Genomic DNA, 26,449 nt, shown 5'->3' with positions numbered 1-26,449 from the left:
TTCTATCCGACGGCAGCCGAAGCGCTGGCTTCACACGGACGAGCCTCTGTATCTGGACGCGTGGAGACCGCGATTCCGAGTTGGGCTCTCTGCTACAAAGTATAAGTTTTAAAATTCAGATTTGTGTAAAAGAGAGGAGATACAAAGAGCTAACAAATATGTAACTTTTGACCGCATAAATGACGAATAATCTGTTAATATTCGTTCCCCAAGCGTTTCGCGCCGAACGGTCCGGTTATATACTCGGCAAAGTAACGTATGACACCTGCAATAACTTAAAAAAATTTTACGTGGTCAGTCTGCGAAGATTACCTCCGAGGGAGTTACCCAAGTCTACGTTAAATGTCATTGGATATTATTCCAATGGGAATGATGCGATTGACGAAACTGTGGAACGTAAACACTCGTACTGGGTGCACATTGTGATAAAGCCTTCCAAGGATGGCTGGGATTATGAATATTGTCTTCCCAATGTCGTTTTTAACAATAAAAAATTAGATACGTCAGCAATGCGCACGATACTCATTTTTTACGATCAGCCCGTGTTGCGCGAAACAGAATTGTTTGAGAATAAGACAGCATTGGGTGATCACTTTCAAGAGCTCACCATGCTTGTGCAGAGCAAAAGAGATGAGTTGAGAATTAAATCTAGATTTGTTCACATCTGGGAGACTCTATTGACCTATTACATGTCTCTTTACTTATATCCTATCCTATTACTATGTAAAATAACAGATAGATTATTGCCAGTCTTGAAATATTCCTCTCTTGGTTTGCACATTCATGACTGGCTAGAAAATGCCAAGTGGATGTTAGTAACAGTCATACAAAACAAGAATTTTCAATTAAAAACAGGAAATTATGCTTTGGCAATTGTGATAGATATTGCATTAGGAATTTATATATTAAGACTATTACAATATTACATTGAGGATCAGCCATCCCAGCTGTTGCTAGATAATGCAGAGGTAAGTTTATATATATATATGTTATGTATTTAAAACAATATATATTAATTAATTTAATTTCGAAATCTGAGACAATTTAGAATAAAAATAATATATATGTATACAGCATAATTATCTGTGTCATATCAATTGGAATTTTTATTAAACAGAAAGTTGTAGAAACTCTAAAAGACCTGATTAATTGGTTGATGGGTGTACCAGCTGGTTTGAAGCTTAATCATGCTTTAAACAATACTATGGGCAAGTTTTTCTTATATCACATACAGCTCTGGTGGACATTTTTACTTCTCTTGAAACCACTTTTGGATCTTGCATTTGAAGTACTGCTTTTATTTGGACGCCTAGGCATCACATTTCAAATATCCATTATTGTGGACCTCTTGGCTCTTGTCAGTTTTCATACATATTGTATTTACGTTTATGCAGCAAGGTGTAATGTCTTTTATATTCTGTTATAAATGATTTAATAATATTCTGTGTCTAATTTCTATATATATATATATATATATATATATATATATATATATATATATAAATTATTTATTATAGACTCTTTAACATTCAGCTAAAAGGCATCACAGCTCTCTTTAGACTTTTTCTTGGAAAGAAAAAAAATCCATTGCGCGAGAGAGTGGACTCCTGTCAGTATCAAACTGATCAATTGTTCATTGGAACACTGTCATTCACCATTCTTTTATTCCTGATGCCTACAACTTGGGTGTATTACACCGTATTTACATTGGTAGAAAAATGAATATTTTCACCTCAATCGTTTATTATTTTCTGACATAATTGTATTATGTACATTTTGATTGCAGCTCAGATTAATGTCAATTGCATTCGCCGGTTTTCTCACCAGATTAAAATTTTATTTGCAAATTATGCCTATTTATACTTTTTGGAAGTGGCTATTACAATCTTATAGCACTTGTAGTAAGTAGATTATATCTTAGAGAGAAAAATAATTAAACTAATTAAAAAAATTTTTTTCAGGTATCGTTGATATTAAACTGCATCCTTGCTGTACAGAAGAATTGACAATATTGTCAATGACTATGGTTGTTGCACCTTGGAGGCTCACATGGAAGAAATGTATCCCAGATACCATTATTTGCTACCCATCTATTGAATGGTGTACAATATTAAATAATATCATATGGGGTCATTTATTGTATCCATTACGAAGAAATAATTTACATTAAACATACCTGTTTTATTTATAACAAAAATATTCAGTGTTATTTTTATGTACAATAAAATACATTATTGTCAACAAGTTTAATTTCTAAAACTTTATACATTTAAGGTAAATATTACTACAATTTTTATTAAGCATTTACTAATCTGTTCTTTACAGAAAGCATGTTAACATTACACAGAAAAACAACTTGATAAAAGGTAGCATTTTTTCCTATTTTTTTTCCTGTTCTGTATGCACTTTGTTTAATGTTTCTTCCAAATCAGTATTGAGTATTAGATCGATGTCGTTTTCTTCTCTCAGGATACAGAAATACAGTAAAAAGACCCCTAAAGACAGTGATATAATTATTTCCTGATACCATGGATATCTATCTTGATGTGGATTGCGATATTCGTCAATTCTCATGCTAGCAGCTTTTGATGTAGAATATTTTATAGGTTCATCATCAGCTTCCATTTCTGTGCTTTGATTCTTAGAGTTCGCCATACTCCATTTATTTCTAATATTATATGCTATTGTATTTGTGAATTGTGCATTGTTTCTGTAAAAAATAATTAAATTACTAATTAATAAATTTTGATTGATGAACTTAAAGTTTGAGTTACCTTCTAAGCAGCACGTTCTTACCACACAGTAAGAAACTGTTCTTGACGATGTTGGTTAACATCGCAAAGGCACAAAGTCAAATTGTGTTTCTGACAAATTGTTGTGCCTTGTCTATGCTATATTATAAAATTATTTTAGGATTAATCTCGATAATCCGATATACCGAATGACGAAATGTATATAATATTTTATGTTTGTTACGCAGCCGCGGCCGCCATGGCTAGACAAAAATGGTGGTGCCACTGGTTTAGTTATTCGATTAAATATCGTCCGATTAATCGAAACTTGGTAAAATTTTCTTATGTTGGCTTCGCATAATTCGCATCACTTTGCATTGTTTTGCGTTACTTCGCCAAGGCAGAGTGACGCTTATTTGTACTTATTTATGTCAGAATCTTTCGTTTTGTGCACCGCTGAATCGGCGTAATTAACTTGATACTTGACGTGGAAATGCAGGTTAAATGACTATCAAGAAATAGATTTCAAGGAGATTACGAAATGGCAATCAAATGTTCGTGCATGAGCAGCTAGTGCCGAGTCGATCGTAAGTCTGTTGTACTTGTTACTTTCTTAAAAAGTTCACGTAAGAGGTTTTACAATACTTCATTTTTTTGCAGTAGGATCACTGTGACCATCTGTGAAAGCAATTATATAAAGAATAATGCACTTTGAAATAAAAGTGTCGGAAGATTGAACATAGCATTTCTATATTTCTGAAATATTAACGAAAAAAAAAACAAAAAAAAAAAAAGATGGATCTGCTTTATACTGTTAATAGAAGAAGTTCCTCGAAATTCTTCTCCAATCAAGAATGGTACATATTTCTACAGAGAAAGTGCAGCATTTAATACTCCAAGATATAATCAAAACATATTCTAATATGACAGATGTTCCAATCTGACAAAACATTTAAATGTTAAATTTTTTTTTTTTTTAGTTTATTTAATGGACAATCATTATGTTCCTTATCCAGTCGGAATATAGTAGCATTTACTACAATGACAGAGTTGAATGACAGCAGTGGTAAGACCAGAGGCTGTCACATTTATGTAGCAGATTTAAATATGCCATGGCATGCTCATAAGTAAGTATTTAGATTTTTAAGGTTTGTGATTTTAAAGGGATACTGTATTATGTCTCTTATCAGCCAATAATGCTTTTGCCAATTTTTTTTTTTAAAGAAATTGAAGTAATCTTATATGTGTTTTTAGAGTACTCTCTAATAAGCACAACATTACTGCACTAGAATGGGATCTGCCTGGGGACAAGTTGGTGATGGCAGACACAGCTGGAAATGTACAGCTATGGATGTTTAAAGATCATATTTTAAATGACTGGGTATTAATAGGTTCTACATATTTTCCTGGTGAGCACATATTAGGTGCAGCATGGTTTCATAATGGAAAAAAGGTATTTTAATATATATAAATTTATGATAAAGACTACTGCTAACATTATTCTTATTGTTAATTTTTTTTTTTTATTTTTTTTATTTTACAGACAGGATTGGTAACAGAGAAGAAAGATAGCATTCATTATAGTGAAAAATTTAATCATCTGCTTTTTGCACCTTCTGTGAGGCAATTTGGTGGAAGAGCAGCTGAAGGGGTGTTAGTGGTATCGACAACGGGTATGGTTGGTGCAATTATGATTACAAAAGACCTTCAAAATCCAATTTGCTATTCAACAGAGAGTCTCGGCAATACAAGACACAGGATAACTGCAGTGGATTTATGTTATGGAAAAAGTATTATTATTTTTTTTATAAAGCAGTTTGCAAATACAAAAAATATTATAATGGGAATGTCGTAATAATTCGCTTCGTGATTTCAGACGGTCACTTTCTCGTTGCTGTTACTAGCGGTAGTATCTCTTTACCTATAAGATGCTTTAGAGTACTTGTGCGTAAAAACGATGACAAATGCACTATTACATCGCAAGCCTTACCGAGTTTCTTTCTCCAAGACGGGGCGCCTAAAGATAATTCATGTAAAATGAATCAGTTGTACTATTTGTAAATTAATGTAGATAGTTAATTTAAAAAAAAAAAAAAAAAAAAATGTTTATTTTCTTTGTAGGTACGATCGTGACGCATTTAAAATTTGTGGTTAGAGAAGATGCTGATTCTCTGGTAATTGCAGCAAACAGTGAAAACGGTGGGTTTGTTGAGGTGTGGGAATTACGAGAAAAATCGCAACCAGTTCACAAACTGTTTCAACCGAAAACTTTAGAGCCTTTCAAGACAGTTGTAAGTATTTTATTTTTAAATAATTGTTAATTTTATTCTTTACTAGAAAATTATTATACCCGATAAAACATATTCGATATGTGTTATTTTCAACATAGGTTTGGCAGTATCAATCGCAGTATCGTTGCCAATCACCGGTCACGGCAATAGCAACCACAAAATTATCCATAGTAACAACTTTACCACCCCCGAGTTATGTAATAATAGCATTAGCAGATTCGTCAGTACATTGTTTAAATCGTTTAGATTGCCTTAAAGAAGTGGCGTACTCATCTTTAAATACAAGCTGGCGTCCAGACGAGCCTAGCAACAAATACTTTAAGAGCTCCGTATCTATCGCGCACATGGATCTTTCATGGTTGGGATGTGTACTTCTTGCTTGCGATACTCACGGCAACTTATATCTCTACAAATTGCTACCGGACGGCACCACCGGTACAACATTTTTCTTAGCAGTTGATTAATTTTAAGAGGCTGCAAAATATGATCGCAATCTTTTACGTGATTAGGTACATCGATGTCATTAAGCTACGCTTGTACGTTATTGGAGTACTGCTTAGTGACGGGATTAGACTGGCTGGATATACTTTTATGCCTGAGATCATCCGTGATTGAAGCATTGTGTGAGCGATTAGACGTTTCTTTTAACAGACAACTACAATCTACACAGCAATACCACTATATTCAATTTTTAACCATCAAGACATCGTTATATAGGTGAGTATGCACATATACAAAAAGAGATGTTTTTAACATTAAATAAATGTTTTTTTGTAAATTAGTTTCGTAAAAATATATTTTAAAATAGAAAAAAAAGTCTTTATACTGCATTTAAAGATTGCTTTAAAAAATTTATTTGAAAAAAGAAAAAGAAATTGAAAAGATTTAATGCTAACAATAAATATATGCAGGATGCTCGTAACAGGGCAGAACAAAGCAGCGGATTTATCGTCGTTATTGATGATACATTCGGTAGCCACTGCTTTTAAATCTTTATTGAGACCATCAGATTTAATATCCCACGATAAAGGTCCAGCGGAGACCTTAGCCGCGGTGATAACTGACGTTATTACTGACGTTGACAAGGTATTATAATCGATTTCTTTTATTTCACATTTATTATTTGCTTAGAATAGAAATTGAATAAAGTTATAAATATTCATGAACTTAATTAAGAATATATTTTAACCCTATTTTATTTATTCTTATTCCGTGCGTGAATAGAAATAAAATATTTGAGAATAGAAAGCTTAGTCACACTCATTGAAGAGAAGGAGATTATTTAAAAATAAATTAGATTTTTAATAATTACTCGAAATAAAACTTACTTATTTAATGTTTTTATTAGGTATTATTGCATCTTGACCCGAAAGAGTTTACGGTAGAACCAAGCACACTTCAATCGTTGCAGCAACTTATTCAATGGGTTGCTGATTTAGCTTTAAATTTGCTTGCTAGATTACCTGAACAGAGGATGCAAGTGAGGTCTGGTGGTGGGGTGAGTACCTCGATCAATTTAATTTTTTTTATTGAAAGTTACAAAGAAAGTTTTAAACCTATTTTTTAATATCTGTTTCTTTTGTATGATACAAAAATAATTATAGCTTTTTATTAATATATTAATATTATCTTTATTTTGTAAAAATACATATTTAATTTCAAGAGTTAATCAGCTATCGTGTTATGCAGTTTTACTTTATAAATTTTTTACGCTTTACAGTATGAGCTTCTTAAAGATCACAAGGCTCTGAATACGGTTCGAGAATTGTTGGTCATTATACGAATCTGGGGATTACTTCGCCCTTCATGTCTTCCAGTATTTCTTCGCAGCGCGGACAGTTTGGACGTTCTGGCCCTACTCTTCGGCTTGTTATCAAAACTGGTACAGCCTAACGGAGATGCGCAACAACAAGTGGATGACGGATTAATTGGTATGCGTATTTTATTAATACTAGACATTACAGAACGCTCGTCATTTATTCTTGCTTCTTTTACATATCGTAAATAATATGTTTGACTTCGCGTTAGCTGGCATATTATATTATATTTATTATTTTACTTATTTCAAAGAAGTAAGAGTAAATATTCTATATATACATATACGTATACATAAAAGAAATTTAATTTGCATAGAATAATCTTGTAACTTAGAAATAAATTAATTCAATGCAAATTTAATTTTTATCGCGTATGGCCACTGCTTGATTACTACTTTGTGGTCAGGAAATTTGATAAAAGTACCACATCCTGAATTAACACAATGACTATTAGTATTAAACGATTCGCATCGTGTGCGACTGTGTCCAGTAAAACAATTGTGCAATAATGTAAGTACCATAAATAAAAACGAAACGTCTCACGGGCAACAATTTAATCATTGTATTTTACTTCACATAGCAATACAATGAATTATGTACGTATTATAATAAGAGAATAATACGAACAAAAAAGTACAATATACGGAAGGAGAAGAAAAAACCAACCAAATCCATAAAAGTGTAATGACTACCAAGCTTACGATTAAACACAACGATTTTTTGAAGAAAAAAAAAACGAAATATTGAAATGAACGAAATCAAGCAATCCAAACTAAAGAGATGCGAACATCTATCATTTCCTTGGACAACTTTCTGCGTTTTTTTGGTCTACTGGATTATCATCTGCCCTTTAATTTGGGCTGTGTGCTATATATTCGCATACTGGCCTTCATATTGGTCTTTTATCTTCTGGATAATCGCATTTCTAATTTGGATCGCGATCATGTGTGGATTAATAATCGTTTGGAGACGTTTTCAAGTCAATCAAAGCCTGGAAATTAACACAAATTCGAAATATGGTTCAGGTAATGCGAGAGAACCTCTGTGTGTTTACCAGACATCCTCTATGAATACAGATTCTCTCGACACGAAGAAACGGAACGATACAGAATGTAAGAAGAGCGACCGACAAAATCGTGGAAAAGATCTGCCTCCTTTAGTGATTCATAAACAGTTATCTGGCAAAAATATCGAAGACATCGCTGGAATGGTGCGCATTGAGCAGGATGAAACAACTCGTTTCAGCATCGCTAGTAATTATGATGAAAATAATCCCTTACAGGAGTTTTTGCAGCTGGTGACTGTATCGCCTTCGGAAGAAAATGAGAAACCCCTGAAGACGCCTATGTCGCCGAGAGAATTATTTTTCATCGATCTAATTCGCGAAGCTGAGAAGGCCGAGAGTGCGAGACCGTTACAGATTCATTTCCTCGCAAGTGAAACGACTGATAATACAGAAACTACGAAAAATGTAAAGGACGAAAAAGATTTAGAGAATTTAAAGCATAGAAAGAGCGCAAAAGACATGCATTTTTTGGAGGATGGAGAGAATAAGAAGAGTCGGGAAGAAAATAAATTGAAAGCGAAACGCGAATCGAACTATTTTATAGCCGACGTGGAAAGTTTAACCAGTGAAAAAACAGAAATTTTCCTTCAGATCGATTCGGGCGAGAGTGGAGAAACCGAATTAACCGTAGAAAAACCAGTGCTGATATTGCAATCCAACGAAATAAATTCACAAACATCTATTTTACCAAGCTAATTAAGGACAATCACCAAAGATAATTATTTATGGCAATAAATGAAAAAGTTTAAAAAATATACAATCAAAATAAGAAAAAAAAAAAAAAAATTAAACGTGTTCAAATAAAGAAATGCAAGAAATGATCAGTGTGTTGGATATGTTAAATTTATTTTTTACCTCGTTTTCTTTAATCAAGAATCAAATTAAATTTTCCAATGCTAACAATTTTGATTTTTTTTTCAGATGAATGCTGCTTGTTGCCAAATCAAATTATGATTCCACAATTGCATCAAGGCAACAGCATAACTGCTATAGTTTCTCCGATTTTGTTTTATCAAAATCTTCCGTTACAGGTAAGATAAAAATTACAAAGCAAATGTATTCAAGAAAAAAAAATTAAAATTATCGTCTCTAATAAATATTCTTTTTTTTTTTTTAATTTATATGTGTAGCTAGAATATGGCATGGAACCTGAACAATTGGTTTTTACGCCTGAAATGAATCCTGTCGAAGGTTGTATGCACAGTGGACAGATCGTGGACACGATAAGACACTTGTACTTAGGAAAACAGCCACTTCTAGTAAAACAATGCACGAGGTATTATCGATTTATAAATTATGTTGATTACTAACAACAAATAAAATATAAAAAAATACTATATATGTGTATATATAAATTTGTTAATTGTCAGATGTGGCGGCAAAGCGCAAGTGCAAAACATGACCAGAACAGCTGCGATTAGAGCCTGGGATCAACGGTGGACCCGAGCTTGCCGATGCGGTGGTATTTGGCGAATTCATAAAGCCTCTCAATAAAAAAATATTAGAAAACGTTTGTGACGATAAAAAATGCATTAATTTTTGAGAATCTATTTTGATACTGCAACCTTCCCCGGAAAAGAGAACAAATAAAATGAGGCACTTATTAAGTATTACGGTATTTAAATCAGATTTTATTACTTTATAGTTTTATTACATTAGTTTCTTTTTCTTTTCTTTGTAAGAAAAAAAATAATGGGAGGAATGTTAGTAGGCAAATTGAAATCTCGATGATATTCTTATTGTTGCATAAATGTCTCTCAGTGGCTTTCTCCTTTTTTACCAGATACTCTTTTAAATTCTCCCATGTTGGTAGTTGAAATTGGAGAGCCAATAATGACTAGTTGATCAATTCTCGTTGTTTCCGAACCGTTCTGATTGTCTATTACAAAGATTTGAAGATTTTGCACATTTTGGAATTTAACGTAACGTAACGGTACCGGATTTCCTTCTTCGAGATCCTTAGTTGATAATCTGCAATCGAAATTGTGTATATTATTTTTTTATTTTATTTAAAAAAAATTGAGAAAACGAAAAATTATGTTTTAAACATTATGTTAAAAATCGTAATTGCTGTCTATATAAAGACGTTTTTTGACAAATATTTTAATTTGATTAATAATTTATAAAACATATTTAAAGCTTTCGAAAATTAAGCAGATTTTTTTTTTATTTTTTAAATTATATCTTATATAATTTTAAATATATTTTGTAGATGCAGAAGAGGTTTACGTTAAATCTTGAACACTCGTGTTGGAGTTTGCCATTTCAAAATCAATCGTCCTGGGTTGATTGATAAATAATTTGATATTTTTCGGTCCATTTTCCGTAGGAGCTTTGATCTTTAATGAGTGAACTTTAACAGGCTGCGAGAAGGCGATGGACATTATCAGCTGCTCATCCTCGTCACTCTGGAGATACCCACTGTCCGAATTCAAACACTGAGTGAAAGTGTGATAGTCCGACTCATTTAAACACTCGCACTGCTGCTTCATTATGAAACTAGTCAAGTCCATCTGAAATAAAACCTCAAAAATTTTTCAAAGTTCAAAAAATCAACTGGTAGTTGAAACAAACTTTAAATGGAAACAAATTATGATTTGGAATAATTTTATTTTAGGTTAAACTTAATATAAATTAAGGTGTATATTTCACATGGTAAGTTATTTATAAAATTTTTGGTCTTTTTTTTTTTTATTTTTTTTTAACAAAATTTTTTAACAAAAAATATAATTCTTATGTAAATTTAGACTTTTGGCACATAATTATAGCATTGATAACTATATAATTAATATTTTTCGTAAAAATTTTTAATGGAGAAATTAATTTAATTTTTTGTGTTAAGTAAAATCATTTAGATAAAGGTTATTAAATCATCAACAAGTATGCAAGTATCAAAGTTGTATTATTTTCGGTACAATATTTTTTTTTAATATACATGAACATTTTATAATTAAATTGAAAAAAAAAAAAGTTTATTAACACTAGAAGCAAAAAATTGTAAAAAATGCAAAATTATAGAAATATTTTTTAATAACTAAAGCTTAACTCTATCAAATTTAATAATTATTTAACTTTGATTAAATTTTTTTCTCTCGAGCAAATAATCTCCATAACATTATTTAACTGTAATAATCTTATAAATTAATTTTATAAAATCTAATTTCTATTCAAACGATACAAAAACGGCATATAATTTTCTTATATAAAAATTTGCAGCATATAGATACTAGAATACCAAGATATCAAGATCTAGTAAATTATATTTAAACTCATTACATAAATGTAATACTTTGATATTTGCATAACTGAAAAAATTTCGGATACACTAAAAGGTTTGACAATTTTATTTGTGTTACTTGCTTAATATTCGAGGACAAAAACAAACATAAGCATGAAAGTGGAAGATCATGTGAGTTCCCTTAAATTTTGCATTAAGTTTGCGGTAACCAAATCAAGTTGTATTCCGGATTCTGTTGTTTATACAACTGATTAGCGTTATGAGTGGCAGCTGAATGACAGTTTTTCATTGGTACTTATTCCAGTAAAAAAGAATTGTGGCAAGGAGGATCATGCCGAAAATATGATAGTAGGCATTCTCGGTATTTCGTACATGGCCGGGCAAGGAATCCGCGATCGAGTCGTCCGCGTCGTCCGCGTCTCCGCTGCCATAGAACTGTTGGATCTTGGATTCCAGACCTACTGGGTCCGCGCCTTGGCAGTGGCCTAGCCGTGCGCGCCTGCGGTAGAAGATAAAGGTAGGCATCGCGCTCACGTCCTGCATCGAGGCGGTGTCGGCGCATTTGTCCACGTCCACTTTCAGGAACACCGCCTTGGGATACTTGAGCGATAGTTGTTCAAATATCGGAGCGATTCTTTGACAAGGACCGCACCTGCAAAGCGTAACCCAAGTCGCGACGTTAACGTCGATTGAAAAGAAAAAAAAAGTAAAACCAAGAATTGCGCGCTGAGTGAATTGACTTCGCGGCTAACAAAGAAGTAGCCAGGAATATAACCTAAACGGCGCTTACCAGCTCGCTGTGAAATCCACGACGACGAGCTTCTGGCCGGCGTTGGCCAGCTCGCCGTTGAAATGACGATCGTCGTTGATTACTCGCACCGCTCCCATTGTCCCGGCTGATCGTCGTTTAATAATTACATTAAATTCGCACGCACCAAGTTACCTGTCCGCCGTCAGCTATGAGAATGTCCGAGAACAACTGAGAATGACTTGACAGTTTACATGTTTAGGATCACCAAGAACACATTCCAACGAGAGAGTCCATTCTACACGATCGAGTTTGTAGTAGGTGTAGGTGCGTTCCAAACCTCGCGCGAAGAGACTAGTGAATCACGGTTCAGCACCAGAAGAATTGTCTAATGGCGATTGGTTAGTTCGCTTTGTTAGACGGCGAAGAGGATTTATGACTGCGTTTGAAAACGTCACCCGAGTGCGCCAGGTATCATTTTATCCTTATTTTCTACCGACACACGATCCACACTATGTATAATAAGAGCTTTACTTTCCCATAGAAGGAGAAATTTCATTAGATATCGCGTGTCGCCCGCGACGTAAATTGCGTTGGGGTGCACGAAGCTTTTTAAATATAATTGAGTGTGTTTTCGGACGCAGCGCCATGCAACGCGGGTAGCAGGGCAGGGCAGTTGCCGGAGCCGGGCACGTGCTGCACAGCATCCTGAACTTCTGACGCCTCCAATCAGCAGATTTGAACACCGAATGGATTTATTGGATAGCCACAGTCGACGGTCGTACGGCAACTTTTCGCGCAGATTCCGCGCCTCGCACCGCCGGGACAGGGACAGCGTTGAACCGGCACGTCGAGCGGCAAGTTTTTTAGGCTATGTCGCTCCCTGCTCCGCGCTCGCTTGGCGGGAGATGGGACGCGCGATCGTCCTCGCCACCCCACTGGCTTTAGATCGTCTTCCTGCGGACGGAACTCGCCCATCTTTCTTCTTTTAGCGCTTTTTTAATCCTCCCTTACGCTCACGAGACATGGATCCTGATCACAGCGCGTTTGCGTTCGATTGCGTGGCAGCGTCTGCTCCGGTTCTTTTAATCTTCGCTGCGTGCTTGACAATCTTCTATAGACTTAGGTGAGTCATTGACGTTGCACTTTACGTACGTTTTTTGATTTGAGAGCACTCTTTTTCACGAAGATCGATTTGTTTTACAGGGCGAGATGGCCTGTGAAAGTAAATTGCTGGTTTTGTAATGAGAATACAAAGATCTGGAGACAGCATCTAAACTGGTGGCTGTGCCCTTGGTGTGAACAGTACAATGGCTTTTCCAAGGTAGCTTCCAGTCTACTTACTATATATTTTTTCTTAATGTAATATACTGACAAAATACTTTTTTTCAGGATGGAGATTATTTATGTGATATTCCAGAGCAGTATGCAACATCAAGAGTATGTGCAAAATATTGTAAATTATCTAAAGATAATGATAACCATGTTTTTAAGGGTAAACTCTGTATATATTGCAACAAGCGAGAAAGTCTGAAATTGTCAGAACTGTCCAACTTTGAGCCTAAGAGTGAGAAGCTTTATGACTCAGAGCTCAAGACATTTAAAGAGTATTTGGAAATAAGATATCCTCTGTGTGATAACTGCAAATTGACGGTGCAAGATGTGTTGCACAGGCAGTCGGTATGGCTAACGCGTTATAGAATGCTGTTTTTCAGGCATAAATCAATTAAAACACTTGTTGATGTAAGTATGAAAGGATGTCTATAATTATGTAGCACAGAAGCTTTCAGTTAATTTGCAGAAACCTATTGTGACATTATTAATGTTTTTTTTTAACAACATGTGTTGCATAAACAAGTAATAATTGGTCAGTATTTTTACAGAATGCAAGAAAGTTGGAAATGATTTTCCGAGCCGTCTCAATGAGTTTAGTCTCGATAATGATCTACAGTCACGACTTTATTTGGCTGCCGATTGTTGGGTTATTTTTTCATCTGTGTGCTTGTTGGGCGAGTTCAACGAACAACAGAAAGTCCAACATATTATTAACATTTTTATGGTTTTGCATTATTTTCTTAATGTTTGCTAAGAGTTCAATTTTTGAAAATACTTGGCTTACAATAGAGCATATTACGCAGCATCATATGGTGAGTTAAACAAATAAAAAAATATTTTTTAATGTTTAACTACGATAATTTTGACTTATCAGTCTATTTCTTTTCAGATAATGGTGTGCGCTTGTATTATAACTGTGGTGACCCTAAAGTCTAGTGCATATAAAAATACGTTGATTGGCTCAGTGGCATTTAAAAAAATTAAATTACACTCGCGAAATACTGCCCCAACTTCGCTTCAATTTACGTGTAACAATCAAAGCGGAGATAATATTGTTCCAAGTGAAATAAACGACCACATTAAATCGTCTGTTTACGCGAATAAATTGTCTTCCACTGAAATAAAATTCAACAAGTCGCATTCAGCAATGTAAGTATTTTTTATTATTTTTATTATATCATAAGCGAACATTTTTGTGACATATATTTTTTAGATTGAGACAAAAACTATCTACAATCACTGCAAATGGTGGAAATAACGAATACATCACTGCCGCTTCTCAAAGTGAGAATAGTCCACCAGATAGCTGCTTGAACGAGAGTCTGAGCACTCTTCTTCTCGGTGAAAATTTGCCGAAGATTAGCAGGATCACGAAAATTACACCGGCGATTTTTGAACGAAGGATATACAGTACGACAAGCTCTGAGAATTTATTTAAGAAGTCCAATTCTGTGTACAGCAAGAGGAGGTGCATTTTGTCGCCGCCAAAACTCAGATCTGTGACGCAAGCCTCGTGGGTGGCGGGCGGTTACTGGCAGGAAGGTATGATTAGCGCCATGCCGTCGACGCTCTCGCGTTCGTCCAGCCAGAGTTCCGGTTTCGGCTCGGTCGGCTCCTCCAATCTTGCGTCCTCTCGTGAACCATCCGTGCTCGAATTCGACCGCTGTTCCGTTGTGTCGGAGGCTACGCGATGGTCGTGCCAGACTCCACGGCCGGGTCAAGTCGATTCGCCGATTTCGCGTCCGCAGTCGCGATATTCAGATGTGACAGGCAGCCACTTGCAAAACGCTGTGCAAACACACCACCCGGACACCTATCAGGTCCAAGAGAGCATTAAGCCAAATATCGAAAACCGAAACGGCTCAGTGCCGACGTACGCCGATCGTCACACAACGACTGTTGTCGCGAGCCCTGGCTGGCTGTCTGCACTGCTATGTGGTTCGCTGATATTAAATATGATAGTGCTGTGCACTACATTGTTACGTTAAACGTCAACGATGGTTGAAATTGCCAGATCAATGTGTGTTCATGCGGTAATTTTTATCAATCGCTAAAATTATTTGTGATCGCTAGCGTTAATTGGACCTAGTATTCGATAAATTTGTCGATTCGATTGGGAAGATCCTCCATTAAATCGTTTTCTTCCCTTTCGCATGTGATCTACTGTCGATTCTTTAGGTTTTAAGAATTTAATCTTCGATCTTGAAGTGACTTGGCAATTAGAGGTGATACTATTGCCAATTAAGGAAGAAGCACAACGCTCGATTCTATTGTTGGGGTATAGCTTACGACGCTATACTATCAGTGTACTTGTTCGTCGAACATATCTGTCAATTTTCAGTTTCTTTATTATATATGTTCACGTAAAGAAACTTTGCCATTTATCGTCTACATTTTTTTATAAATTACTGTATATACAAATTATCATCTATATTTATGTCAATCTCTGTTCGTTTCCTTCGTCATCTTTTCTCTCGACAAGTACACACCCATTTGCCTATTCTCCGTTGAGTCATCTCGCGGATCTTAAATTGCTCGAATGTAGGGCTGGACTTTACAGGGCAATTCTCGCTCAATACCGATTCTGTGAATTAACGCATCTCTTTACGCATTTCGATTACAATAAAATTATTTCGTATCTCGAATCGATAGAACTAAAATGCGCGAAGAAACCAAGATTTCACGGGTCTCGTCTTCTACTAATTTGGTAAGTAGTAATTTTGCGAAGAGGAATTACCGCGCAAAACATATTATCATTTATGTCAAATGTATATTATCGAACGCACCACTTCTCCTCTTTGCATGCTAGCCGAAAAAAAAAATGAGACGCGCAAAAACCTTTTTGTAATTAGTAAGAACTTCAAGCCTCAGTGAGAAATATGTATGTAAACTTTAGTGATAAGTGCATTTGTTCAGGCATTGCGCGCCTTGTTTTCCACACGTAATATTAGTTATCAATAAGAAACAGATTGTACATATTGCCGAGAACTTTATAATAAAAAAAAAGAAAGAAAGAAAAGAAAAGATGCGCTTTACAGGTGTGTGCAGATCTTTTCATAACTTATGGAATAGGAAAGTTGTTGTAATCATGTTGCTTATCGTATTCCAATTATTGTATGTTTTGATATTTACTGATATTATACAACCATAAGAATAAAATGTAAACTTTTACAGTATGATTTACAGAGAATCGCCGTTAATTCCATCGCGAGGATAAATCCGTTAGCAGCAACTTTGGTAAAGAAAAACGAGAAGTATCGTAAACTTTCGATGAACATTAAAAACTTGTCGCGATTTTATAATGACTTCGGAAAACGTAAATTACATAAGTTAACGAAAATTAAGTTTCCCTTTTAGTTCAAGAAACGAATATCGGGTAGGGTGATAATAGGTTTTCACGCACGCACAATAAGGTGTATAATATAATTTTTTTTATTACGTTACCTTATAAATATATTTCTTTCGGGGATTACTTCGCCGGGACAATATGCGGTGCGACAATAAATAAATAAGTGAATACAGTCATGTAATTTTTTTTTTTCTTTTTTTCCCGTTATTCTTTTCTTTTTCCATGTATAAGCGCCGTCACTTTTCGATAATCGGATAATAATGATAACGATATTATCTTAAAATTACAGCTTTAATCCGAGGAGAATATTGTATTACAATTCATATAGTACCTTGTAGCTACAGCCTCTCTTCTACACCCTGCATACAAATTTACTACCGCCTAGTATCTAGGAAAGAAATGTTTAGAATTCAACTATGCGTTTTCTTTTCGCTTCGTTTTTCCCTACTTTGCTGTTTCAGATGAGGTAGATCTGAATCTCGATCGCTAATGTAAAAAAGGTACTCTCCCAGAGTATTCTCGTATAAACAAAGGAAAAAACAAAAAAGAAAGATTGTTACAAAAATTGTCTTTGCATGAACTGTCGAAACTTAATTAAACGTTCTGCTCGTTGAGATTCACTCAGAGCGTCAATCTCTCTCGACAATCGAATAGAAAACTTTTCTTTTTTTTTCCTTTGTCTTTTATTTGAAGAACCACGATGAAATAAACGAAATGCTTCGCTCGTCGTCGAGACGAAGAGACCGCGGTTTAGTAGATCGACCTCCTCTTTAACAGTGACTGGATGGCTGCGTGCACATAAATCGTTATAATTTCGCCTACTTGATTGCGATAAGTGTAAGTATAATTACTTATTCGTTTTCCTTATCTCGGAAACGTGTCGGAGACAATTTACGAAAATAACATACCGACAGCTCTGTCTTTCCGCATTTGTCGACGAATGGTTGTTTAATACATTACACATACATTATTAATTATAATAACCGGTCGTTGCTGTTGCGCTTAAAGGATTGTTCATCGCCGAAGACCGGCAACGAGTTTTTACATGATTTCTTAATCTCGATTTCATAATCTCGTGCTTCTTTGAATGAAAAAGGATTTAAAGTCAACGATTGCGAAATTATAATTGTCGTTGAAACCGATGATTTCCGATTAGCTTAATGAATCAGCAGACGAGAGAAACGCTCATCAGATGCATTACAATTTTCAGCACAACACGATTGGGGAAGGAGAGAAATACATTCATCTAAATGGGAACGCGCGTCGAAGAGAAAAACATCAACGTTACGTGTGTGTGTGTGTATTATGTTATATCTATGATAAATACAATCGTGCATAGAACGTATGCTTGCCCTCTTTCACCATAAAGAAGAACGTACTTTCCTCTGCATTCCGTCGCAAAACTAACGTGATACGTTACATGTATATATCTATGTATATCATATATTTACATACACTCGACAAAAATATCTTAACGATAATTGCACTCGCATTAATGCACCATACGCTTGTCGGTCGTCTTCGCCTACGTACGAGCAAAGAGGAGAAAGAAAAAAAGAAAAAAGAGAATGCAACTCCCTCGATAGTTATACATATCACAAAAGTTAGGAGAGAGAGAGAACTTGGTTGGTGTGATAGAAAAAAAAAAAGTAAGTATCGGATGAATACTTTTTCCCGAGTCGAGTTCGCATCACACATTTAGAGTTATGCCTGCTCCACGAAGAATCTTTCGCAGGAGGAAAGTGCGACCTATTTATCCGTTAAATTAAATAAATCCCACGAGCGTTCTCGGTTCAGCTCGGGGTCTGAGAATTTCCGCGTCGAAGAGAATCGAACAACTATTTTTATAAATAAATCCGCTTCTATAAATAATCTTCGCTCGCAACAGAGAATGACTACATTGATTGATTGCGCACGATTGAAAGTCTTTTACAGAAGCGGCGACAAATGCCCGCGCGACGAAGAAATGCATGAGCGCCCTGAAAGAGGCCGTCGTTAATCGTCCACCCGGGCCACTCGCGCGATTCCGGGCAATTGATATCTTAACATGATTACAAATTAGCAACGATACGGTTGATCTCGAGCGCGTGATCATACATAGAGAAGCCTTATAAAATGGATTTACAAAGATTGCGACAATTCGCGTGTAAATTGACGACAAAAAGAGCGTAAAAAATAACGTGATATAAAATACGCGAAAGAACTAAGCTAAGTTTCGGAGGGAAAAAAAAAAATGCGAGGATTACTCGAGGATGATTAGTGATGCTGATGTCGTGAATGAGAAACGCGTGAGCGCAAAATTCTGACAGCTTCTTCCTCTTCTCTTTCCTCTCTTCGGAAACATGAGTAGATTTCGCTGGGCTTGATCATCTTGCTCGGAAGAGATGAGAAAGAAGAAGGTCTGAGGTTCGCTGGAAGAAAGCCGAGGCTTCGCGTCGCCGGGGAACAAGAGGCGTGTGTTCGTGATAAATTAATATAAATTAGACGCACGCGAGAAAAATGTTCGGCAAACTACGCACAATAGCCGGCAGTCGTTCAAATCGCTCTTTCTTATTGCGAAATAGGTCTTTTGTCTTTACTCCGATAAGATCGCGCAGAGCCGCCGTAACGCGCGGAGAGCTCTGGAGAAGCAATTTTTCGTTTGATCAGAAATCAAGCGTGCCCTCCGGCAAATTGCGCGCTGGGACCCTCAGCAGGCCCGGGTTTGCGGCGCTAGAACTCCACCGGAATTATCATCTTTTCCACTTAAAGTTAAACGATGTTGCTATCAAACGCTCAAGATCCATTTCCGCGATTAATTCCAAATTACATTATGTATTCGAGATTATCGTTCGAGTTCTTGGCGGCCGAGAACACGGACCCGCGTGTTCTTATCAGTTAGCAGAGGGATTTTTTTTTACGATTACGAATACTTGTGTAAGTTGCGGTCATTTTCACTGCTCGCTCCGAGCCGCATGTCCAATCGTTTTTTCGATTAGATATCCGAATTAAACACCTTAAGTATTCTTTGCCTCTGTCCGTCAAAATCACGAGGATTCCGGTTAAGGTGGTCGCGCGATCCTCGCTACAAACTCGTATGATTGTGGCAAGTTCTCCTCAATTAATTTTTTAAACTGTGCGATTTAAATAGACATAAAAAGTATATAAATTATTTCGAGACAGCGGCGAGAGGCTTATCCGTGTGATTCGTTCGATTCAAACATTCGTATTTTAATACCTATTATCAAATCGTTATCATGCATATATGTATATGTATTGACATTAAATTAAATAATTTATAAAAATTAACTATTTACATCGACAGGACATGCAGCGCTTGTGACGTACATATTTATTAAATATATATATATATATATATATATATATATATATATATATATATATGTGTGTGTATATGTATATTCATTGTGTATATATTGTATATAATTTAATGCACTTATCTTATATATACCTAAGCACATGCTCTGAGAAAGAGGAAAGAAACAATGAAAAGAACTGGCGGTGCTTTCTTCTTGTGGGTAATATAGTACTATGCCCTTACTTCAATAATAATTATAACATTTATGCATATCCGTTATACATAAGAGCCGCTGGAATTCTTTTGTTTTCATCGATGAAAGCGTTCTTGCATTCGTTTTCTGTAAAAGTGAAGGGTATTTTGGCATTATGCGATCACGATCACTGTACGCTGTTACCCATATCTGTGTGTGTGTGTGTGATTCAGGAACATGGAAAAAAAAAAAAAGAGGAAAACAAATAAATCATCAAAGTAATTATGATTAGTTAAATAAAATTTCATATTTCGTGAAATCAACATCATGATATAAACGATACGGCGGTAATCACAACTGAGAATCGTCTCAAATCAATCAACAGCCGTGCAAAAAAGATGCGACTCGATCGTACGTTAAAGAGAGGAACGTCGCGAGGTTTGTTCGTTTTTTTTTTTCCCCGAAATATTCCTTCCTTAATCACGCGAGAAGCTTGGTAAGCTTGGCAAAAATAATAGACGTAACAAATCGACCCACTTACTCTAAAGCCTAGAGCTGCCTTGAGGGGTCGCCACCCCATTTGTAACGCAAAACCGAACAAACCCACACAACGATACACAACGTAGGCTTTTTAATTAAGTGAATCTAAAAAAGAAAAACAAGATGATTGTATATATAAAACGAAGAAAATAATAAAAATTGACAGCGGCGATTTTAACTGGCGCGGCATGTAATCGGAAGAGAAAGAAAATTATTCCTTACCACGATTGCCGGTTCTGATGGCGTTGACGTTACTCGAGGGGTAGTGACCAGCTCGAATCGGCTTCGCAATTTGTGCACTCGGTCCACGACGCGCCAGATTCTTTTGCCTAACCGCCTCCTTGATTCGATCCACTTCGTACTGATAGCGCTTGCGATCTCGCATCGCGCCCTCCTTAGCATCGCGTAACGCTGTTTCTAGGGCCTTGACGCGCTCCATTGTCGCTCGCAATCGTTTCTCTAATTTAGGCAACTCGCAACGAAGATCCGCGTTGTCCCTGACGAGTTGTTTGTGCACCTATAATAGAAAGATATACACAGAATTAATGTGTCACTAATTTAAATAATAATAAGGTCTAATCTTCGTATAAATTGATTATTAATTATTTTATATTAAAAATAAATGAATATAAATTAACATAAAACGAGAATGCGTTTAAAATATACCTTCGTCAATTGATCCAGATTATTTTCCAAAAAGGATATTTTTTGTTTTTGCGCGAGAGAACCGCCATCGTCCTCGTTATCCTCCGTGTTGATCGTTTTCTTTATTCTAGCCTGTAGATCTTGGACGAACAATTTGCGTAGATTGTGCAAGGTCTGCAGTTCTTTGGCTACCGTGTCTTCCAAACCTTTGAGATCTTTTCTCGCCTGAAATTAATTCGATATGATAAGTTAATGTTAAACTGCAGTTAACAAACCTTTATTTGGTGCATAGTTTTTATTAAACGTACTTGTTCTCGGCGTTCGTTCAATAGCATAAGCTCCTGCAGCTTAACCGATTTGTTAGCCTCCTCTTGCTTCAGCCGTTCGTAATCGGCTTGCATTTGTTGGTGCGCTAAAGTGAACTTCTGGTTAAGGTCTTTGAGTTCGCTGATTAGCTCCTGCTTTTCAGACAGTTCGTCCCTAAGCGCAGCAACCTTTTATAGAATTAAATCCAACGTTAAAAAAATTGGAAAAAAATGCTGATTAAATTAAAAATAAAATAATTAAGTCAATAATGTGTCGCATAAATGAGCAACCTGTTTTTGATGCGCATCCCTCAGTTGGTCCATCTGTTCTTCCAAGGCCACTCGCATCTTTGTTGCCGCTTCTTTTTCTTCAGCCTTCTCCTTGTTGGTGACTGCCTGCACCTGCTCGGCAGCCTTCAACTTGGCGCATTCCTCGCGCAAGGCATCTACATCCTCCTCAAGAGCTCGCTTGCGTGTCTCGGCTTCTTTCATCGATTCCGTCAGCGTTTGCATACGGGCCTCGTGTTGTGAGATCAACAATCGGCACTCGGCCAAGTCTTTTTCATACTCGGAAACCTAAACATTTATACACAACGAAAATTAATTAGAGAAAAGTGACGGTGGAGAAAAAAAAATCATAATTAATACGATAACGTGAAACTCCACGGCCACTCACTTTCTTGTTACAATCTACTTGGAAGCATTCCAATCCCTGACATCGCTGGACTAAATTCTTCACCTCAGATTTCATCTTGCTAATAAATAGTCTTGCCACCGTGAACTCCTCCTCTAATTTGCCATTGCTCTCCGGTGAAGCAATCTTGAATTCAAATTAAAACCGACAGTTTGCATTAAATAAATTACGGAAAATAATGTAATTAATATAAGTTCATTTTTATTTAATAACTTGATTCTTACTTTTAAATTTTCGTTAGATTCGCCACCAATAGCTACACCAATCTCTCCTAAATCTTTTAAGAAGTTTGCTAGCATTTCTGCGATACGTTTTCTTTGATGCGCCGACATGTCACGTAGTTGTTGAAGTTCAGATGCGGTATTGTTCAGAGCTACTTGTTTAGCCAAGAGCTCTTCTGTCATCGATTCCTGTTCCTTATTCTTTAGCTCGACCTAAAGTTAGATTAGTTCCATTTATATTATTTAATATCAAGATTTAATATCAAGAATTAGCGCTTACCTGCTTTTTTGATTTTTATCTAGCCTTTTTTTCTATTATGCGTAAATAATTACCTCTTGCGATTTCTGATCGTAATTAACCGCAAGTTCTTCTAACGCTTGCAGTACTTCCTTCACCTCCTCTTTAGCGCTTTCGTTCTCCTGCTGTATTCGATTCATTTCCTGTTGTAGTTGTTCGTAATCTCGTCTTGCACTAGCAATAAGTTCCTCCTGTTCATCCATTTGTTCCTTTAGCTTTTCGACATATTGCGACTGTTGGTTAATCTCTTCATCTTTGTCATCCAATTGTTGATATAGTCTTTCACGCTCTTCTTCGAGTTTTTGCCTTTCCTCGTTCGAAAGAGAACCGATCATGAGACCGCCACCAGGAGTAGCAGGTACCGGATTATCATCCAGTTTGCCTATAAAATAAAAATTTATAATTTATAATCTGCGTAAGTCGCACATTTAATCTTACAAAAAAATAAGATGCATAATATTTCAAGTTTAATTTATTTATAGTGTTATAATATATAAAAATTAATGTATCTATAATATTGTTAAGTCCGAGCTTCGAAGTTCGCGGTTTGAGTCTTTCCTCTCCTTTTATATTCCCAGTTACTATAATTACATTATTTTTTAAAATAGCATGTTTTCTTTCATTAGAGTGTACCCGCGAGTATAAATTGCAAGTAAGCCGGCGTAACAATATATGTATATTACTGTATGTTTTTTATTACTTTCAACAGGTGCAGTAATTGGTGTAGTAACATCTGGTCCTTCAACAAGGCTGACTTGCTCCTCTGGTTTGACAGTTTCACCCTGTCGCCAACGCGACAATTCGGCCTCCAATTTATCCACTTTGCCTTTCCATCTTGCCACCTTTTCCTTTTCGCGTTCGTACCGACGTTTCCATTCCTCGGCAGTAAGTTCCTCGTTGACGCATACAACGTTCTTGATAGTTTTAGCGCGTTTACCTGCAATAAACACCTCTTATGAAACCCCGCCGAGAACAGAGCGGTACATGTCATGACAAAAAGACCGAAAGATTTACCGAAATCCAAAGTCGATTTCGTTTCCGATTCGTTGAAGCTGGCGGGAGAGCAACAGATAATAATTGTGGTCCTGGCGTTGCCACCCAAAGATTCTTGCAGGATTCTCGTTAATTTGGAGTCACGATAAGGAATGTGTGTTTTATTGCCGTCAGCCAAGGCCGAAATTACGTTACCAAGCGCAGACAGAGATTTGTTAATGTTCTTCGCTTCGTCTAGCACCGTCCCTTCTGCACCAGTTTTAGAAACCTAACGAAATATGAAAATATAAAAAATATAATTAAAAAAAACGAAGTAGGCAATAAAGGAAAAAAAAATTACAATTTTAAAATAGACATTTACCTTTTCAGAACCGGCTAAATCGACAAGATACAGTTTTCCAGAAAGTTTCTTTTGATTCTCCAAATTTTCTTGTTTAACATTTATAAGGAAAACGGAATGGGAACGTGAGCTGTGCTCGTTCATGTTGGTCACAGCGATGTGTCGGTTTGACTTGCCCTCCTCTATCACCTCAAACACTTCTTCAGGACTAGAAACAAACCGCTCGGTTGCACCTTTCACGAACGGCACCCGGTTTTTGTCTTCGTGTACACTTAAGTTAACCTTAGAAACTTAAAGAGAAAATCACAGAGAATTATTTTGAGAAAGATATAAAGATAGTGAGAGTGCATGGACATTAACATTTTTTTTTTTTAATAATAAACAAATGTTAAATTAAATATGGACTTACCATCGAGGAGATCCCTGATTTTATCCATATAAATCTCAAAGTATGACACTTTGATATGGAATTCCAAATTCTCCTCCATGCCATAAATATGATTGAAGATGTCATTGACAATTCTTGGGATAATGCCCTGCTTGTTAGGATCGCCAATGACTCCTTCCATTGTGTGCGTTTTACCTGTGTATAAAGAATTTAAATATAAATTTTTAGAAAGTTTTTTAGATAATCATTTAATAAACGATATTTTACGATGATTTTCTTAAATATAAAGAGTATTTACCCGACGATGTTTGACCATATGCAAAAATGGTTCCGTTATATCCTGCCAAAACGTCTGTGACAATAGACTTTGCAGCCTCATTGTAAACTTTGTCTTGTGTAGCATTCGGTTTAAATACTTTATCAAAGAGGTATACTTTGCCCTACAACCAATATATTATTTAGCACGTTATATACATATATATATATATATATATAAACGTGATAAGTTTTTGACCACTTAAAATTTTTTTTTTTTAATAATTTACTCATTAAAAAAAAATAAAATAAAATGAACATTTAATTAAAAACACACATGTAAAATTGCAAAGACTCGCGCGAAATGTATCGGCTCATAAAGTTATCATTGCATTTATCATGTACAGCATTTCTCGATGATTTAAATCCCCGAAAGACGTTACAAATACAGTAAATCAAGTGCTAAATGTAGGACAAATTTAAAAAATCCTTAGAATATGCTCTATGAGTCACAGCTCCATTGATCTGTATACACATTTATATAGAGAATCTTATATCTATACACGATATATGCAGCAATAAAGAGAAAACGGGGCCGGACTAGATGATCGCGCCGTGTGGTCCAGGTTTATGTAGGCGCGTTCACGTACCCCGATGGAGATGCAGTTCTCATCGCCACCGGACGGGAACTTGACGATGAACTTAGAGCCGGCCTTTTCTTCCGAATCGTTCAACGGCCGGAACCTGCAGACCACCTTGATGCTGTCCTCGGCAGCGATCTCTCGCTCTCTCGGCGTCTCCATTGCCATTGCAAATAAGGGTAGAGGTGGAGGCGACGACGACGACGACGATGACGAAGGTGCGCGCGCGCGCGCCTTTGCGCGTGTACGTGTGTACCTGGCACTCGACTAGTGGTATCGGCGAAGCCGATACTCTCCCTCACCCCCTCGTCTCTTTAGGCTGTTCCCCGCTGCTTCCGACTATCTTTCGTCGCGATTGCACGTAGATTGAGGCATAGGCGACGGGATGGCATAGGCGCGCACCGCATGAAGGATCCGTCGTTTCCCTATCTCTTCCCCCTTCCTTCCTCACACCGCTCACCCGCGCTGCGTTTCGCTCCGCTCCGACAGCAGGCAGGCCCGTCTGTCACCGTTTCTCGTAGAGCAGCAAGATGGCGGCTGATAAGTGGGTGGCTGTCTGGCTGGCTGACAGCTTCAATCCTGGGGCCACAAAGGGCCCACTCCTGGGACGTTACTCTCACGACGTGACGGACGACGACGCCTCGCCCTCTTGCCTTGGCAGGACCCGCACGTCCGCTTGTTTGCACCCGTCTCTCTTTCTCTTACTCCTACCCTGCTCTTCTCTTTCTCTCTCTTTCGGGTGGCTCTCGTCTGATTCGGAAATCGCCAGTTCGTTTCTCTTCTTCCGCTGCTAGGCTTGCGGGGCCGCGAGGACGGAGGCGATCGCGCGGTGGTGGCGGCTACGCGGTTTACCTCTGGAGAAACTTTGCGGACGATCCTCTCCTCTCCCGAGTGCGCCGCACGCGCGCGCAATCGATGACGAGTTTGCGACGACGAGGGGGAAGAGGAGAGCCGTGACGGCGACCAGCGTTGCGCGCTACATACGCTGCACACCTACACCTTTGTTGTTACCATACTAGTCGAACGACGCTTATTGCCTCATCTGTAGAGGCGCGGCAATTC

The 26,449-nt window shown here is 36.8% G+C and overlaps 6 protein-coding genes and 1 pseudogene across 12 annotated transcripts; 4 read left to right on the top strand and 3 right to left on the bottom strand.

Annotated features, from left to right (window-relative positions):
• Positions 1-15: 15 nt before the first annotated feature.
• On the top strand, positions 16-2,197 carry Pig-q (phosphatidylinositol glycan anchor biosynthesis class Q). The gene is made up of 5 exons (XM_070672346.1): positions 16-968; positions 1,118-1,398; positions 1,518-1,710; positions 1,787-1,901; positions 1,962-2,197. Exons 1-5 carry the CDS (start codon positions 180-182, stop codon positions 2,168-2,170), a joined length of 1,587 nt encoding a protein of 528 aa, XP_070528447.1. The 5' UTR covers positions 16-179; the 3' UTR covers positions 2,171-2,197.
• Positions 2,161-3,019, bottom strand: LOC139111825 (uncharacterized). Its single transcript, XM_070672354.1, has 2 exons — positions 2,775-3,019; positions 2,161-2,710 (listed from the first exon to the last, which is right to left on the bottom strand). Exons 1-2 carry the CDS (start codon positions 2,834-2,836, stop codon positions 2,380-2,382), a joined length of 393 nt encoding a protein of 130 aa, XP_070528455.1. The 5' UTR covers positions 2,837-3,019; the 3' UTR covers positions 2,161-2,379.
• A 94-nt stretch (positions 3,020-3,113) lies between these two features.
• Positions 3,114-9,516, top strand: Med16 (mediator complex subunit 16). Of its 3 annotated transcripts, none has more exons than XM_070672341.1 (15): positions 3,114-3,319; positions 3,396-3,589; positions 3,713-3,859; positions 3,987-4,185; positions 4,276-4,522; positions 4,609-4,764; positions 4,854-5,023; positions 5,122-5,458; positions 5,533-5,740; positions 5,935-6,109; positions 6,372-6,521; positions 6,744-6,954; positions 8,828-8,937; positions 9,037-9,182; positions 9,277-9,516. In XM_070672341.1, the coding sequence occupies exons 2-15, from the start codon at positions 3,528-3,530 to the stop codon at positions 9,398-9,400; spliced, it is 2,442 nt and encodes an 813-aa protein (XP_070528442.1). In that variant the 5' UTR covers positions 3,114-3,319; positions 3,396-3,527; the 3' UTR covers positions 9,401-9,516. The 3 variants fall into 3 exon arrangements, with proteins under 3 accessions (XP_070528442.1, XP_070528440.1, XP_070528443.1); XM_070672339.1 differs by having other exon boundaries at positions 3,393-3,589; XM_070672342.1 differs by lacking the exons at positions 8,828-8,937; positions 9,037-9,182; positions 9,277-9,516 and adding an exon at positions 7,247-7,343 and having other exon boundaries at positions 3,393-3,589.
• Positions 7,525-8,810, top strand: LOC139111820 (uncharacterized; annotated as a pseudogene).
• On the bottom strand, positions 9,517-12,163 carry Txl (Thioredoxin-like). Its single transcript, XM_070672347.1, has 4 exons — positions 11,935-12,163; positions 11,517-11,796; positions 10,136-10,419; positions 9,517-9,877 (listed from the first exon to the last, which is right to left on the bottom strand). Exons 1-4 carry the CDS (start codon positions 12,030-12,032, stop codon positions 9,664-9,666), a joined length of 876 nt encoding a protein of 291 aa, XP_070528448.1. The 5' UTR covers positions 12,033-12,163; the 3' UTR covers positions 9,517-9,663.
• An 89-nt stretch (positions 12,164-12,252) lies between these two features.
• On the top strand, positions 12,253-16,403 carry LOC139111818 (uncharacterized). The gene is made up of 6 exons (XM_070672345.1): positions 12,253-13,018; positions 13,099-13,216; positions 13,285-13,635; positions 13,776-14,039; positions 14,117-14,376; positions 14,441-16,403. Exons 1-6 carry the CDS (start codon positions 12,918-12,920, stop codon positions 15,213-15,215), a joined length of 1,869 nt encoding a protein of 622 aa, XP_070528446.1. The 5' UTR covers positions 12,253-12,917; the 3' UTR covers positions 15,216-16,403.
• Positions 16,404-16,636: 233 nt separating this feature from the next.
• On the bottom strand, positions 16,637-26,270 carry Khc (kinesin heavy chain). Of its 5 annotated transcripts, none has more exons than XR_011547280.1 (15): positions 25,397-26,269; positions 24,790-24,931; positions 24,513-24,686; positions 24,125-24,393; positions 23,785-24,031; positions 23,471-23,707; positions 22,806-23,152; positions 22,476-22,685; positions 22,234-22,377; positions 21,849-22,133; positions 21,561-21,746; positions 21,274-21,477; positions 20,830-21,124; positions 20,609-20,712; positions 16,637-20,277 (listed from the first exon to the last, which is right to left on the bottom strand). XR_011547280.1 is itself a non-coding variant. In XM_070672334.1 (14 exons), exons 1-14 carry the CDS (start codon positions 25,553-25,555, stop codon positions 20,138-20,140), a joined length of 2,976 nt encoding a protein of 991 aa, XP_070528435.1. In that variant the 5' UTR covers positions 25,556-26,270; the 3' UTR covers positions 16,637-20,137. The 5 variants fall into 5 exon arrangements, 3 of the variants coding, with proteins under 3 accessions (XP_070528435.1, XP_070528436.1, XP_070528437.1); XR_011547281.1 differs by having other exon boundaries at positions 16,637-20,214; XM_070672334.1 differs by lacking the exon at positions 20,609-20,712 and having other exon boundaries at positions 16,637-20,214; positions 25,397-26,270.
• Positions 26,271-26,449: the final 179 nt, after the last annotated feature.

This window comes from Cardiocondyla obscurior, linkage group LG25 (assembly GCF_019399895.1).
Source record: "Cardiocondyla obscurior isolate alpha-2009 linkage group LG25, Cobs3.1, whole genome shotgun sequence".
Lineage (NCBI taxonomy): Eukaryota > Metazoa > Arthropoda > Insecta > Hymenoptera > Formicidae > Cardiocondyla > Cardiocondyla obscurior.
This window is presented reverse-complemented; position numbering and strand designations above follow the sequence as displayed.